Source organism: Protomyctophum bolini (assembly GCF_963924005.1).
Source record: "Protomyctophum bolini genome assembly, chromosome: 13".
NCBI lineage: Eukaryota > Metazoa > Chordata > Actinopteri > Myctophiformes > Myctophidae > Protomyctophum > Protomyctophum bolini.
In genome coordinates, this window is record NC_137874.1 from 5,786,185 (window position 1) to 5,803,148 (window position 16,964).

General features: G+C 40.4%; 1 protein-coding gene across 3 annotated transcripts in view; it reads right to left on the minus strand.

Moving 5' to 3' along the window:
- Nucleotides 1–389: 389 nt before the first annotated feature.
- LOC308327432 (glutamate receptor 3-like) overlaps nucleotides 390–16,964 on the minus strand; it is an 87,876-nt gene continuing 71,301 nt past the window's right edge. For 2 of the 3 annotated variants that reach the window (XM_080780899.1, XM_080780897.1), the window contains 5 exons: nucleotides 16,399–16,597; nucleotides 10,696–10,943; nucleotides 9,677–9,791; nucleotides 2,259–2,507; nucleotides 390–1,897 (listed from right to left, as the gene is read on the minus strand). In XM_080780899.1, coding sequence (XP_080637025.1) covers nucleotides 2,262–2,507; nucleotides 9,677–9,791; nucleotides 10,696–10,943; nucleotides 16,399–16,597 — 808 coding nt within the window. In that variant the 3' untranslated portion in view covers nucleotides 390–1,897; nucleotides 2,259–2,261. Of the gene's footprint in view, nucleotides 1,898–2,258; nucleotides 2,508–3,845; nucleotides 3,961–9,676; nucleotides 9,792–10,695; nucleotides 10,944–16,398; nucleotides 16,598–16,964 lie in introns of all 3 variants that reach the window. The other variant, XM_080780898.1, reaches the window with a different exon arrangement.

Sequence of the window (16,964 nt, forward strand, 5' to 3'; positions counted from 1 at the left end):
TGACTGACTGGCTACGTTACTACACTTAAAACTAAATAACTGAGAAACTGACAAAACAAACGATGAAAACGAACGGTACGTACATTAACAACATAAACACAGACTTGGACAAAAAAAAGTACAACAAAAACGAACAATTTAGCTTAGTTAACAGTATCGGAATAAAGCTATGATATTACTGAAGCAATTCTCCATCCGTTTTGCATAGACGCGGAAGTAAAGCGGAAGCCCCGGCCTGTGTACTTGGCTAGACTCCGCCCCTTACTAGACTTTGTGCAAGAGGAGAATAGCATGTGGCCTGAGCAACATTCTAATACGTTTCACTGCCATTAGTTTGGACACAGTGAGATATTATTAAAGAAACATGATCTAAGAATGAATATACAAGATGAATATAAATGCTTTTATTTAGGAAATGTAATAAAACTCTTTGTACATGACCTCTCTAAAGAGGTTAGTTTTGCCCATACATGCAACTCTCTTTGTTGAGGTGCAATTACAAATTGGAGAAAAAAAACCTAAAATAAAATAAAAAATAAAATAAAACAGATCAAATGTGATTGTAAGTTGACTCACTCAGACCTGTTTAGGGTTGCAGTTTGGTAAAACTTATCAACCGAATTCACATGCTTTTTTGTGTGGAGAATGTCTTGTTAAACTAAACAAATACAAGCATACATGATTTGTAGCAATTTGAGTTTTTTTTCCTCTTTTTTTTCCTAAAGAGATGCCACTCAGACATAAGCCGTTTCCTTCTCCACGCTTAGTTTACACCAGCTAAACTTCTGCATACACAGAAAAAGCTTGTTACAACCAAATATACTACCGGTATGTTATAATTTACCAAAATGTTAAAAGATTCACAACTGCAGATATTGCATTTAAATGAGGCTAGCTGCTAAATTTGTACATAGTGTTGAATGAGGTTGGATGCTTATACCTAAGCCTTTTGAATATACTGTACTGTATGTTGAAAAGGGGTCAATAATAGTATTTGCTAAAGCAATTCTTGCTGTTGTGTTGAATATTGCAGCATTATGGCACCTGTTTTAACTGTTTTAAAAGCTAACCAGACCTCAACAAAATATTATTCTTGGTTCACAATTTTGGCAGTTGTGACCAATGTGATCTCATTGCTTGGTGTGGATTCAAACCAAGCATCTTATTGACTAAAGACACAAATTATGATATTGCCTTGTCCAACAGCCTTTGAGAATAAATTGACTCTTTCTAAACCATTCGACTATAGTTTAACATGACCTGCATTTTCTGAATAAGGAATAGGGTAAAATAATTGTCACTTTTATTGATTGTATCTATTGAGTGAAGCTTGTCCTAATGATGACACTGAAATAGTCTTAGTAAATTAAGTAGGTGACTTCACTACACTAAATATAACATTGAAATCCAACATAACATTTCACCACAAAAATATGTCTGCAAAGGATTTAAAACACGTATGTACTTCGGGATACTTTTGATTGACAATCATGGCATGTTGCTTCTTCTTTAAAATAGAAAATAAAAAGTTCTGACACAGATGACAACCATTGATCTAGTTCTCATCTGAAACAATGTTCCGCCTTATTTCCCTATAATTTAAATCTATTTTTCAAGTGAATTCAATTTCAATTGCATTGCCATGACACTGAAGGCTGCATAAGGCACTAAAAAGAGACAAAATTCCATATTTCTTAATGGAGTCCTGTTGTGTCATCTTTGGACGTTTGTGACAGGCTTTGTGGCCCAGGATGAGCAGATGTTGACAGTAGGCTCAGGCCTCAAGCTGATGACCAAGTCTTTTTGCCTCCATGATGCCAGCCACAGCTTGTTGTAGAATACAAAGTGACTGTACCTCCATCGAGATAAACCGGTAGAACGGGACAACATTCAACATCTGCAAAGAGAATATAAATGGAAATTATTCCTGACTCTGCAACTAGTTTTCTCTAGTTTATCGGCTAAAGGACTGTCGGCTATTATGTCCTTTAATAATACCTGGGACTTATATAGCGCTTTTCTAATACCCAAAGACGCTTTACATGTGTGGTGGCCGGGGGGGGGGGGGGGGGACATGAGAAAAAGACAACTTTATTAGAAAACAAGTAAAATAAGCCGATAAACTAGAAATTCCTTCAACGACAATAAATAATTAAATCTTAAGTTAAATGCATTTGTAAATGTGATGTTTACTCCACACAAGCAAGCTAATAGAAGTGAGCCATAAGGAAAGTGGCCCAACATGACAGAAGACTTACCCCCTAGATTTTAACACTCTCCGTTCCATACACGTTGTAGCCTTCTCGGTATGTGGCAAAATTCTGGGCATTTGCTGGAGGGGCAGGTTTAAAGTTTTGTGCATTCTTTGCCAGTTTTAGTCTTTTGGTTTCTTGCCGTGACTTGTAGCAGAATTCTACCAAAGCCACGGTCATGGCCAGCCCAAGCCCCCCAACCAGAATATAGAAGACTCCAGCCACATTGCTCAGGCTTAGTGCACTTGTCTTGTCCTGGGGGGAGGTAGGGAACACTGTTAAGAATGTAACATTGATAGTGAGGCTGGCCTCAGCCAGACTCGAATCCAGCTTTGAAGTAGAGACCAGTCACACTATATCTGAACTAAACATTCCCAGAAATTCTAAGGGGACTTGAGTAATTTTATTTCAAAATGAGGAGACAGCAAATCCCTTGCAGATAGTTGCCTGCTGTTACGTAGACCTGGTGTAATCTGAGGCTGACTTATACTGAGTGACATTCCTGTCAAAGTTGAAAGCTGCAGTGATTTCCTACTTAACGAGTGAAATGTCAATCCTCAGTTGCAGAAATAGTAAGCTAGCCCCTTTCTACTCTAAAAGAGCTGGATTGGTGAATGTAGAGAGAAAGGCTCCATCTATCCTATCTTGTGGTCTCTTTGCAAGGTCACCCCTAAAGGAAGGTGGTCAGAGTCGTACAGGTCTAAACATTAAGCCCTGATTTGACTCTAATACCTATTATTTGTCACAGTGCATCTTGAAATTTAAAGTAAACCTTAAGTGACAAGCTGTGGAAATTGAATTGAACCGTTTTGCTGCAATTAAAAGCCAAACATAGATATTGAAATTCCTTTATAAGGGTTTTACCATTTGTATTTTAACTCAAAGTCTTTATAGGGTGATATTATATCGATCTCCACTTTGCATTACAGTGGCTGGATCACCCACCTAACTCAGTTGGTTAAACTAGTTTATTAACTTCTATAGAATAAAAAAAAAGAGCAAACCCAGCAGCAAATGTCATTTATTGTGGCAAGGCCATTTAACACCAGTTGTCTGTATGGCAAGTGCATGGCTTGGCAAATTAATGTAAAATTGTCTGTTTGGAGTTTTTCCACAATAAGGAAAGTTGCTGGTAACGGGTAATGCATAATGGCCCTGGATTAATGATAGTCATGTTGCAGACAAATGAATAAGAACACAAATAAACTAAATTTCAATAGTGCGTTGGGCGAGAAAAAAAAGCAGTATAACGGTTGCAATTCTATGATTCAACTTTTCATAATTACAATATGTTTTACATTTATGTTTTTATCTATATTGTCAAACTGTGTATAGACATCAATGACATTACGTCTATAATAATGAACGATGATTATGATCGATAATGATAATAGTCAAAATAAGTGAAATAAGCAATAACCATTACAATATAAAATAATATTGTCCCCTGTGTTTTGTAGATGCTATTCTAGAGACAAGCCAAGCAAGTAGTTCTATATATATTTTTTGTATGCTTTAAAGAATGTATGCTTTAGATGTTTGCATATGAACAATTAAGTCAAAATGCAATAAAAAGACCTGCAAGCGACTGACCTTACTTCCAGAGTCCTTGGTTCCACATTCACCCTTATCGTACCACCATTTGTTTTTCAGCTTGTCTAAGACTCCTTGCTCACTGAGTTTCAATACTGCAAGGTTTACAGGAGTTCTTCACGTAGGGAAATAACATAAATAACATCATATTATGTTATTTTATGTTATTCAACTTTTAATCTACTTTATATATACGGTACAAAGCGATAAGAGTAGGGTGCTGGCCAAGACAATCATCACAGATATAGCAAGCAAACACTAGCTGTGACCTTTTTTTTCATAAACCATATCTCTACCCTAGCATGCCAGACCCCACGCGTATCGCTTTGAGTAATCGGCACACACTGTTCAAGGTAGAATATTTGAACTTGCAGAGTAAGAAGCTGCCGCGTTAGCTTTGTACAAAAAAGAGATGGGATTGCTGTGAGTGTGAGCACATTTTTATGCGCAGCTTTTTAAATTAATTGGGTGGATCTGACAGGAACCCTTTCTTGACTAATACAAAAAAAATAGCAGTCCACTTTCATTATCACAACAAAGACATGAGTGTTAATTCAACTCTGAGAGTGTAAGACTTGACCTAGGGTAAATGTTATGCTCTCAAGAGTCAGAATAACATTCAGGATTTCGTGTGACTATGTGTATAGCCAATGTCTCACAAAATCACCCCTTTCTTCATAGACAACCACAGGGCATTTCATAATACAGGCACTATCGTGATGCCAAGACTGTTTTGCAAATATGAATCAAGACAAATCACCTCAGGGCCTGCTCCAAAAAGACTAGCTTGTTATGTGCAAATTGTGTAGCAATAATGGCCATAATGTGGCCATTTGCACTGATTTGTCTCTTAAGTATTGTAATAGGTGTTGCTCACAATGCTCAGCAGCAAAGACTTTGTAAGACAATTACCCTAAATAATCAGCCATATGGCAGGTAGATTTGGACGAAGTTGTCTGGAGAGACTGAATCTTTGGGCTGAGGAGAATCTTTCCTTGGGCTATTGTTTTGCAAGACATTACGCTGGACTCACTTGACTGCTACATGTCCATGCTTATTTTCGTACAGAAGGGAAAAAAAGTATAACATTAAATATATTGTATTCACCACTGAATTATTTGTGTAATGGCATATAAGTCAAATATAAGATACTCAACAAGCAGTATAAATACAAAATACTTAGATATCATGCATGATCAATATTGAATGGTTATTATGGCTAACCTGCAACCAGTTTTCTAACAAGTTCAGTTTGAACTTCTCTTAGAAAAGAGCATTTTTCAGCATGTAAAGTGTATGCCGTAAAAAAGAAAATAATATATATATTATATGTATATATTTATATTTAACAGATTATTAGGGCAGTGACACTTTCTATATTCTTCCAAATAATATGATAATTAGCAGTTTTGAGTTCCAGCTCATTGTTTTCAGTCATCGCTTACTACTAAAAAGTTGGCGTGATTTGTATCCAAGGGAAAACATGGTGGTATAATTATACACTGAATGCCAGTACTGGTGTAGTGGGGGCAGTAAGCAATGTAACCTAATCCACATGCTGTCAGACATTTATATGTGAGCTCTCCACTATGGTGTGTGATCATGTGTTTTGGCTGCATCAATCAGTTGTGTCTTTGTTGTTTCCCTATCCTGTGCTAGTGTTTTGACGATTGAGAAAGAAGAATGTTCTGCGTGTTCTCGCAAACACTACATTGGTAACCTCTACGACATTTTTGTATGCGTGAAATGTCAAATATTGCAGTGTCCTGGCCTGTGCATTTGAGGGAAAACAGCTAACATATACTCATTACATTTAAATTGTGCTAAGGAAGCCAAATAGTTTCACTCCACCAAACAAAGGCATTCTCTATGTTTACAACCCACAGCCTGTGGGTTGGTCATCCACCGTGCAGGAGAAGGAGCTCAGTGACTGCCAGAGATAGGTCAGAGATACCCAACCACTGGTACGTGTGCCTGTGCTGGTACTCGGGACATGTCCCACTGGTACACGAGAAGGGAATCTATAACCGTGCGTCACCAGGATTAATGATATGGTCAATGACAGTGATATATATTTATGATATAGTGTGTAGTGATATAACATTATGTTGTGATATAATAATATAGCAGCAGGTAGGTAGGCTACCTAAGGCCAGTCAACTGTCTTTCGTGTTTGGGTACCCCCCCCCCCCCCCCCAGCACACCCACCACACCCCACCACCCAGGCATGCTGGTCCATGAACATTTTATGAACAGGCAGCCGGTGATAGAAAGGTTGGGAACCCCTGCCATAGGTGACACTCGCGTAGACTTCCAACTCTTCATTAAGGAAACCCTTTCTGGACGTAATTTCCTTGTTGACACAGTTGTCCAAATAAGTGTAGGCCTACAGTGTACTGGGAAAGCCAGTCCTATTTCTAGCACCAGTTTAGCCAAACTCGTGCATGCCCTGTCCGAGGCAGTAAAGAAATAAGACCCAAAAACCGCAAGCAGTCGATCGACTGGGTGGATGACCTGGCCAAGTCTTTTGCAGACTTCCAAGTGGGTACTGCCACTGGCAAGGGCAACCATGTTGGCATTTGCATTCCCCAGTGAGACTATATCACCCTCATGACCAACGCTTTGGAATCATCCATGACCGGTCGACGGTGCCCAACACCTCCTCCTCCTCCGACCCAACGAATGGAAGCACACCACTTCCACCAGCGAGCTGCTATACTGTAGGTTAGAAGCCCAACTGTTTACAGCTTTCGTGGATCACAGACCACTGATTCATGTACCTGACAAAAAGACCATACTGGTGGAAACATACTAAATAAACTTCAATTTGGGGAGCATGAGGAACAGTGCATATCTTTTTCTTGTACAGTAGGTCTCTCTATCTGTACCTGTTTACATTTTCATTTGCATGTGCATGTAGCCTACTAACTGTTCATAGCGTTTATGGACCGACCGCAGAGTGCACAGATTCCCGTGGTCATTACCATGTCCAAGATCACTGAACCATGGTTTTGCCCCCCAGCACCAACACGCCTATACTGACAGTCTCTCTCGGGGGCTGTTGTTGGCACTATTCACTTGGTCACCAACCAAATGCGCTCGCATGGTCGCGCCGACCTAGCCTATACGACTCTGAGGTTCGAGTCTATACAGCACAGCCGTCATGAGCCTATACAGCTGGCCGTGGTGCAGTTTGATCATAGCACCACCAGCTACCCTGCCCCTGTGCTCCATTGTACCCAAGGACTGGAGACAGAAGTTGGTCGCAGTGAAGTTCATGTGGCACAAGCTATGGACCTGAGATTTGAAAGCTGCCTCCATGGAGTGCCAGCATGTGTCTATATATGTTCACTACCACATCAGTGCCTATCAGCCTGAGCATCAGTTCGACCACAAATGAATATAGCGCCTTCACTCAAGACATTCACCCACACATTCACACCTAATGGCTAGAGGAAACCTTCCGGTTCCCAAGCAGCTGCTCTATGGCCTGAGCCTCTGTTGCCCCATCATCATCATCATCAGAGACCATCTTGGTCAACATGGTCATGGTCCCTGAGGCTGTTCCTCTGGTGTCGACAGCAATGGCCATCATAGCTTGAGCGTTCATTGGCAACTGGACAGCGCAGTTCAGCATGCCATCTCACATCAATTTAAACCCCCTGATAAACCTTGGACGTCTTGGTTATCAATGCCCAGAGCTTTGGTAGGAAACAGCATAGCAGAGGAATATTTCCCCTATATTTTATGAAATTGTTTGTTTCTGGCTGATAGGTTAACCACAATTAGGCTAATCACATTATGGTTAAGGAATGTGCTTTTTGGGGTGAGGCATATTTAAGAAGCATTCACCCAAAAACGGCACAGAAATAATATTAACAATCTGTCCCGGTACCCTGAAGCTCAACACTACCAAACCTCAAACATGGAAAACTGTACAACATCCTGGAATTGTCAATATACTGCTGTTAAATAACAACTCCGTCATTTGGAGCTGTTTAACATTAATTGGATGAACAAACCTTTGACAAACCACCAGGTGGTGGAGTTGAGAATTTAAATAATGTTAGTGCTGCCTCTAGAGAAGCCAGGAACTGCAAGGATGATGCATTTCAGAATATAAAAACTCAAAATGTGTATACTGTAGGGATGTTAATGTGAGTACGAGACGCATGTGAGTATGGGGTCAAATTTAAAAACTGCAATGAAAAACTATTCACTTGCAAATTGAGTACTGTAGCCTACATACTGCAGCAATCTTGCATCATCCAATTGTCATGACTCAAATTGTTTTCTACAAATACTTATAGGATGTTTGCTACATTGAGTTACACTTGTGTACCTACTACCTACTGTACATTAAAGTAAATAAACTATATCATCTAAATTTCAGAGGATAATTAAATACCAGTATTTACTTGATAATTAGGCCTATTGAATTGCCTCTCTCAGTGGTTGTTACATACAATATATTCCAATAACTTTTTTTCTTTTTTCCTGCGAAGAAAAGAAAGACAAAGGAATGTGGCAGTCATGTTTGATACTATCAAAACATATCCTGCTCTCTTGTCTAACAACGAACATAGGCAATTGTGAAGACATGGCTACTCTGTGTTGTGTTGCTGTATAGTATCCATAGCCTGCTTACTCAGGAATGGATGACTAAAGTCAGCAACAACAACGTTAGCCTGTCTTCGTTCACAATATGCCAGGTGTACTGTGGCCACGATGCAAGCTGAAGAAAACAGATAAACAGGCAGATCTACAGTTGAGTTGTTCCTGTGTCATGACACACAAGATCAGGGGCCTCATTTATAGGAAGGCTATACAATCAAATTTGATCTCTGAATTGGTATGAAAAAGCTCCCAGTCCCAACTTGACAAGCAGAGGCAGTTAAACACTTTAACCCTAGCGTCACTATTCTTGTCAGACTGCTGTACCTATATCTACCAACAAAGGCAAAAAGCAACAACAAAAGAAGAGAAAGCCTGTCATAGCACAAAAACAGGAAAGCCTTGATCAATAACAATGTGCTATTGTGAGAAATGGGAGCTCATTCCACTGCTCTTAAACATGTGTTGCACATGGTAGTTGGAAGGTGTACAACTGTACACAATATATAAGATTTTATTAAATTCAAATGTTTTGTTTTGTTAATTCTGTAAATGGGGCCCCTGGTCATATTCTCCACTCTGTTTTTCAGGTCTTGTTGTTCATGGAAAGTCTTTGACTGGTCTTAACTGAAGATCACCCAAAGGTATTTCCATGCTGACCAGCTTATATACCTTTGATTCCGTGAGACGGTGTTGGTATAATTGAACAAACATTCGGACCATTAAGGTCTTATACTTTGTCATTAGAATTCTCACGTTTGCCTGTAATGCTTACTCCCCTCAAGAAAAACGCTGTGCCCCCGTGCCTAATCTGTCCCCAGCAGCAGATCGGAGGGTATATGCTATTATATTACCGTATGCTTACTATTCTCTCATGTTGACCTGTGGATATAAAAAGCAGAGGCAAACATCTTCTACCTTTCATAACCGCAGGCCAAACCAGTAGCCAGAACACCCCCCCCCCCCCCCCCCCCCGTCATTGTACTATATCTAGTCTACAGTATCATTGCTGTTATTGCTATTTTCTTTCTCCTTTTTTTTTTTTTTAAATTAGCCAAGTAAAGGATTCCCAGTTTGATCTCAGGTGCTTAAATATCAAAATACTAAAATTATCACATTTAGTGGCTGGTAATTTGTAAAGGTTTCAGTGATGACAGCCTTGCCGATTACTCTCTACTACTAAAGGGTACCCGACTTTGGTTGACATTGAGGCTGACCTTAGAGTCCCCTCCCCCGCTGCCGCACTCTCCCTTGTCGTACCACCATTTGTTTTTCAATTTGTCCAAGAGGCCCTGCTCATTCAGTTTTAACACTGCCAGGTTAACAGCATTTCTTGAAACGATAAAACATAACTTGTAAGAAAAAAAATGATCAGGTCCGTGAGAAATCTAATTTGGATTAATAGTAAAGGAAATTGTTATGGATATCAATGGTTCATAAAGGGGAGCACGGAAAAGACAAATTGGTAAAGAATTTCACCGGTGTGGAAAGGTTAAAAAAAAAAAAAGTGCATATAAAAGTGTCAAATATTAGAAGGGTGGCATGAAGGGGGTCACACTGCTAAAAAAGTGACGTGTGCGGGATGGGGACATTCTGTCATGGAGAGTAGAAAGAACAACATCCAGCATGCCAAGGCACCATTCATCACAACTGACGGACCAGCACTGTAAGTATAGCACGTTAAGAAAGGACATGAAATTTAAATGTTAAACCAGAAGCAATGCAAAAGAACCATGATGGATGGGGAAATCACAGACAACACGAGGGAAGAAAAGAGTCAGGGGAAAAGGGGACAAAACAAGGATGTATGTATATCTCCATCAACATTCAGACTAATTAAGTAAATGTGGCTAATTAACAATAACATGAAGGAAAAAAAGGCACTAACAAAAACCAATAGTTTCACCACCCACAGACAGTGTATGAATGTATGTGCGTGCGTGCGTGCGTGCGTGCGTGCGCTGTATGTACGGACATCAGTCGTACAATATTTAGGTACATACATACTGTACATACATACACACACACACACACACACACACACACACACACACACAGTCTAGATTACATTTGAAATGCAAATACGCTGTTTGAAAGGGTTTACTTTCCTGATGTGCTTTGGGAGCAAAGAGGGGGGGGGGGGGTTAAAGTGAAGAAGAAAACAATGAGCCCAGGAGACATCAGGGTAGGTGGAATACTATAACAACATGGACCATTGTTATGTTATTCCACCCACCTTAATGCAGAGCCTTTAGGTGTGGCCACGCCGTAGCCCTTGGAGTCGAGGTTGCCTCCCACTTTCATGGTGTCGCAGGGCTTCCGCTGCTCGATGTACTCGTTCATGGTGGACTCCAGGAGGAAGGCGAACTTGCCCTTGGACTTGCGCACCCGGGCGACCCCGTCCGGCGTGGTCTTGGCGAACACGGAGGGTTCCGCCGATTTCATGTACGACCACATTTTCTCATAGACTGCTATTTTGGAGCGCTGCGAAAGAGAAGAGAGAAAAAAAAGGAACCAAAACAAAAAGATTTTCTCCTGTTAGAAAGACTGCTAAAATGTAAAAAAAATGATACATGGTTATTCATGGGAATTTGGCAGCATGCTGAAAATGCAAACTACCTGTATATGCTATGTTTCACGCACGCACGCACGCACGCACGCACGCACGCACGCACGCACGCACACACACACACTCACACACTCACACACTCACACACACACACACACACACTCCATGAGTAGCTGTCTGCCTGCCTGTCCAATTCTCCATGAGTAGCTGTCTGTCTGCCTGTCTATGAGTAGCTGTCTGACTGCTTGCCTGTCCAATTCTCCATGAGTAGCTGTCTGTCTGTCTGCCTGTCTATGAGTAGCTGTCTGCCTGCCTGCCAGCCAGCAAGTTGGTTAACAGAAAATAAATTGTTATGGCTGAGTAAAATAAAATACAATAAACACAATTTGCCTGAAAATAGATTACCCAGCTATGACCTTTTTCATGAAAAAAAATTAGTAGTGATATGGCTGACTGAGTAAAATAAAACAATCTACCTGAAAATAGATAGCTATAAGTGAAGAGCAATTTCCGCAATTACCATTTCCACAATTTCCGCAATTTCCATTTCCGCAATTTCCGCAATTTCCATTTCCGCAATTTCCGCAATTTCTATTTCCACCATTTCCGCAATTTCCACAATTTCTGCAATTACCATTTCCGCAATTTCCACAATTTCCATTTCCGCATTTCCGCAATTTCCATTTCCACCATTTCCGCAATTTCCGCAATAATAATTTCTGCAATTTCCGCAATTTCCATTTCCGCAATTTCCGCAATTTCCATTTCCATTTCCAACTATTAATGGCAGCTGGGTTTCATCATTCAAATAAAATAGAATTCTGTCCGTTTAGCTATAAAATTATGTCAGGGAATAGGGATACACAGTATATTTCTTTCATTTGCATTGCATCTCCCCCCCCCCCCCAAGCTTTTATTTTCGTTCGAGTAATAGTACAACTCTAATAGTATTACTTATAATAATGTAATTAAAGATAACTTCATTCAGATTTTTTTATTTTTATTTCATTTTCCAGATTTTTTTTTCTTCTTTTTTTTAGATTTTCATTGGTGGGCCAGTCATAATGGTCCCGCGGGCCTGATGTGGCCCGCGGGCCTGAGGTTGAGTATCACTGGGCTAGGGTACAGCCTTAACACACACACACACACACACACACACACACACACTCTCCTTGAATTTGAACATTTTCAACAGTTACAAATAGAACAGGCCAGCACTCTTTCAATTGAAACGGGCTTGGTAAGATAGCGAAAATAATTATGTTATACCTGCTCGAACGTTGACACACATTCTCAGTAATCCAATTAAAAATGAAGAATAGTATCAGGCTTATGTGGTATTTTAACTGTTAAGTGGTGGCTCTTTATTTGAATTCCACTGTGGCAGAATATTTGACTTGGACTTGACAGGACCCCAGTTCTCAGCCTGAGAACTGGTTGGACGTGCCACCTGGACCAGTTAAAACACATGCTGGATGCAGCCGTGCTCTGCTGGCACACACTGCAGCTAAAAATGGCCAGTTGAAAGTCTGCTGGTTGCTCACCAGGGAGCTGCAGTACACAGCTGTCTACAATAGAAGGACAAATATGGAACCTGCATTAAACTAGGTTAATGTGACCTTCTGCCAAGCCAGGAGAAGGCTCAAGTGCCTCTGTGAAAACGTTACCAGGAGAGGGCTAAAGTGCCTCTGTGAAAACTTTACCAAACCCCCTAAATGTCTTTCGAGGAGTAGCTTTGTATGATCTCTTGGATCATGCAATCAATTTTAGCACTTACAAAGTGCTAAAATTCCATTATTTTCTGTCATGAGAGAAGGAATAGGATGGGTGGTTAAAGTCAAGAGTCAGGATCCCTCATAATTTGTAACATAAACTTCATTGCCAAAGGGATTCATTACATGAATCATGCTTCTGTGGATATCACGTGAAAAGTATTTATGGGACATTTTGGCTTCACTTACTATGAGTAGTTTGCAGTTTGCAGATTCCTTTGTAATAAGTCTTTCAGATTCTTTAATGGACAATGATCAATGCTCATCATAATTAATGATGATAAAAGTTCTTACACTGCATCTGGTTGACGCAAGCAAGGGCCAACATCAGAGTGAATTGGCAAACTGTGTCAGCTGGCTCACAGTACTGTACCGTATATTGCATCATAAAGAATTCATCTGAAGCCAGCAATGGAATAGATTATGGATACAGGCCAATAACGGAATCATTCTTGACATACTGTAGTGATTAATGAACAATTTCAGTGGAAGAGAGTGCTCATGTAAGCAATGCTAAATGACTGGTTGACATTAAAATGCATTAGGAATGTTAATAGTTATCAAATTAATTGATAATTCCCATCCCTAAAATACATGCGTCTCCCTAAGTGGTGAACTGTAGTCGCAGAGAACATGTGAAGTAGAGTAGTAGACCATGTCTGTTATGTTGAAACCTATTAAGCCCCAATGTTTTATTAACCGAGTTAAAAGTTCTATTTCTGGATTTTTCATGTAAGTCTCAAAAAGCCCTGCTATGTAGCTACAACCAACTGGACAAAGTGGTTTGAACCAAACAACACTGGCATCCTTGGAGCCTAGTCTCAAGAGTGGGGCAGATAAGAGGAAAAGATTATCTCTCTATCCATGGGTTACAAAGTTTGACCCTGGCATCACTTACACCAGTGATACTCAACCTCAGGCCCGCGAGACCATTATGACTGGCCCACCAATGAAAATCTAAAAAAAAGAAGAAAAAAAAATCTGGAAAATGAAATAAAAATAAATAAATCTGAATGAAGTTATCTTTAATTACATTATTATAAGTAATACTATTAGAGTTGTACTATTACTCGAACGAAAACAAAAGCTTGGGGAGCTAACTGCTGGATACTAGTACACATCTTTTTTGTTTGTTTTCTTCTTCTGAAATCGGTCTTGAACGTAAAGATATGAGTCAGGTTTGAACCGGCACACTTCTACTAGGTATACTACGGATATCATTTGACTTATCCACTGGGCCATTGAGGCACACAAACATGGTGAATTTCTGGGCTGCTTTAAAGTTGTCCGTCTGAAAGTCAGCGTGCAAAGCAAAGTGTCACAGAGCCACATGACTAATGTGGGATTTGAACCATGGACCTGTGGATCACTAGCACAGCCACTAATCACACTGAGCTAACTGCTGGTTACTACAACACACCTTTTCTGTGCTAGTTGATATTAGTTTGGAATGCAAAGTGTCACAGTAAAGAATGGGGTGGGATTGGGCCCTTTATATTTTTGTTTTGACCTGAGTGGGGTTTGAACCTACCATCTCCTGATCATGTGGCAGCGTTCTAACACACTGAGCCACTGGCTCCAGACAATTCACACTTCTTTTTTGTTTGTTTTATTCTTCTGAAATTGGTCTTGAAAGTAAAGATTTGAGTGGGGTTTGAACTCACCATCTCCCGATGATGTGGCAGGGTTCTAACACACTGAGCCACTGGCTCCAGACAATTCACACTTATTTTTTGTTTCTTTTGTTCTTCTGTAAACTCATAAAGTTTTTCACTCCGTGAGATCAGCCAAAGAGTCAAAGGGTTTTCTGTACCTCATTTGAACTGCCTAAACCTAAACCCGGGATTGAACCAGGGACCTTTAGATCTTTAGTCTAACGCTCTCCCAACTGAGCTATTTCGGCTTGCAAGTGTCAAATCCAGCATTTATTTTTTACATTGACTGTTACTTGTTACTTCTTAAACAAAAAAACTCATAAAGTTTTTCACCCAGGGAGATCAGCCTAAGAGTCATAGGGTTTTCTGTACCTCATTTCAACTCCTGAAAGCCGGGATTGAACCAGGGACCTTCAGATCTTCAGTCTAATGCTCTACCAACTGCGCTATTTCGGCTTGTAAGTGTCACATCCAGAATATATTTTTCAATTGATTGTTAGTTCTTAAACAAATAAACTCATACAGTTTTCCCCCAGTGAGATCAGCCTGGGAGTCATACGGTTTTCTGTACCTCATTTGACCTGCTGAAATCCGGTTCCATTTGTACACTGCCAAAGTCACTAACTAATACTATCAACATCCATCTATTCTATACCCTCTACAACAGTGGTTCCCAAACCCTTTCTTGTCAAGGATCCCCGAATTTACACTTTATTAGCCCGTGGAACCTAACCCTAACCCCAACCCTAACCCTAACCCGGCTATAATCCATGGTCAAAAATGATGAAGTGATTTTGTCTTTTTTACAAATCCCCGTTTTTCCAGGCCATGGGCTATAGTCCATGGTCTCGGAGTGATTTTCGTCTTTTTTTCAAATCCTCAAAAATGATGAAAAATGGCATGCTAGTGTACCCTAACCCTAACCCGGCTATAATCCATGGTCAAAAACGATGAAAAACGAGGATTTGAAAAAAAGACAAAATCACTTCCTGACCATGGGCTATAGTCCATGTTGTCGGAGTGATTTTCGTCATTTTTTTCAAATCCTCAAAAATTATGAAAAACGGCATGCTACAGTACCCTAACCCTAACCCTTGATCGTAGGAGATAGTAATGTAGGACTCTACAGATCAAGTGCTATCCAGTCATAAAGTTTGAACACTTGAAGAAACTACTACAGAAAACTGGAAACACTGCATCCTATCTGTAGGAATGAACAATCGACAGCAGGGGACAACAGAAACAGGACGGAAGACAATGAGGGCCTACATGGGTCACATATAATTCGCCCAGCTGGTACCCACTTAAGGCCCAATCAGATCCCAGTTCAAACCCATATAGGCAAACACAGGTGGCGCACACATGGTTCTGAAATAAAATGGCCCATTTGGATACCACCTAAGACCCACTTAGAAACCCGCATAAGCCCATATGGGCTAACACGGGTGGGCCCTTTGTGAAAACTGGGTGCACGGCCCACTCGGAACCCATGCCCATAGCCCATGTCAAAACCCAAGTGTGGCCCAGATGGACATGTTAGCTGGGTAAGCAACACATTTCACAATAAAAAGCAACGCTTATATTTTAATTGGGTGTAGGGTGGTAAGGGACCTGGATATTGGATAGGCCCAAAAAAGGACCATTTGACCATTATTAGCCTGGCAATAAAATCATAAATGAATAACTGGAACCAGAGATTATGCTTTCCCCAGGAAAACATCTCAAAATGTTTCGGATCAAGTTTCGGTCTTGCTCAGCCTAAATATTGTCGGGCACCTTGTACTGTATACGTCCAAAATTATTACGTTTCATGAAAATGGAACCTTAAACCCACAGGCAGACTTTCATATAGACCTGTGTTGTGTGCATAATACCTCTGGTTGACATTGAATTGGTCTTTTAAAAGATTATAGTTTGTCATGCTGTGTGGCTGAAAAACTTACCCTAAAGAACTCTTTAGTAGAACCGGAGTCTAAGGTTCCATAAGCAATCTCTGTCTGCTTGGCCAGGTCCTCAGCGCTCTCTATCGGAGACACCATCCGTTCCACGGTGAGGAAGGCGGCCAGATTGGCCGTGTAGGATGAGATGATGATGAGCGTGAAGAACCACCACACTCCACCCACTATACGCCCTGACAGAGACCTGAGAGTGGGAGGCAAGACAGACAGGAAGACATGAAAGCAGGGGGCTCTATAACCAACACCTTTTCAAATGTTCCATCAGGCCGCCCCATAGCCCAAGGAGGACCGCTAAAGAGTGGACAATTGGAAAGGAGAGGAAAATTAAAAAAAACAAATAAATAAATCCCTATTACTGTCAATAATGTTGACATTTTCAAAACATAGTCATATTTTTCTGTTGAAAATCACTCCTCTTTGGTGAGTGAATATGAGGTACACTGTTTTACTGGATTTTAAAAATATATGATAAATTCAGGCTGAATGTCAGGCTATATTGAACAGTCAACATTATTTTGGAACAACTCTTTCCATTTGCTGACCTATACATG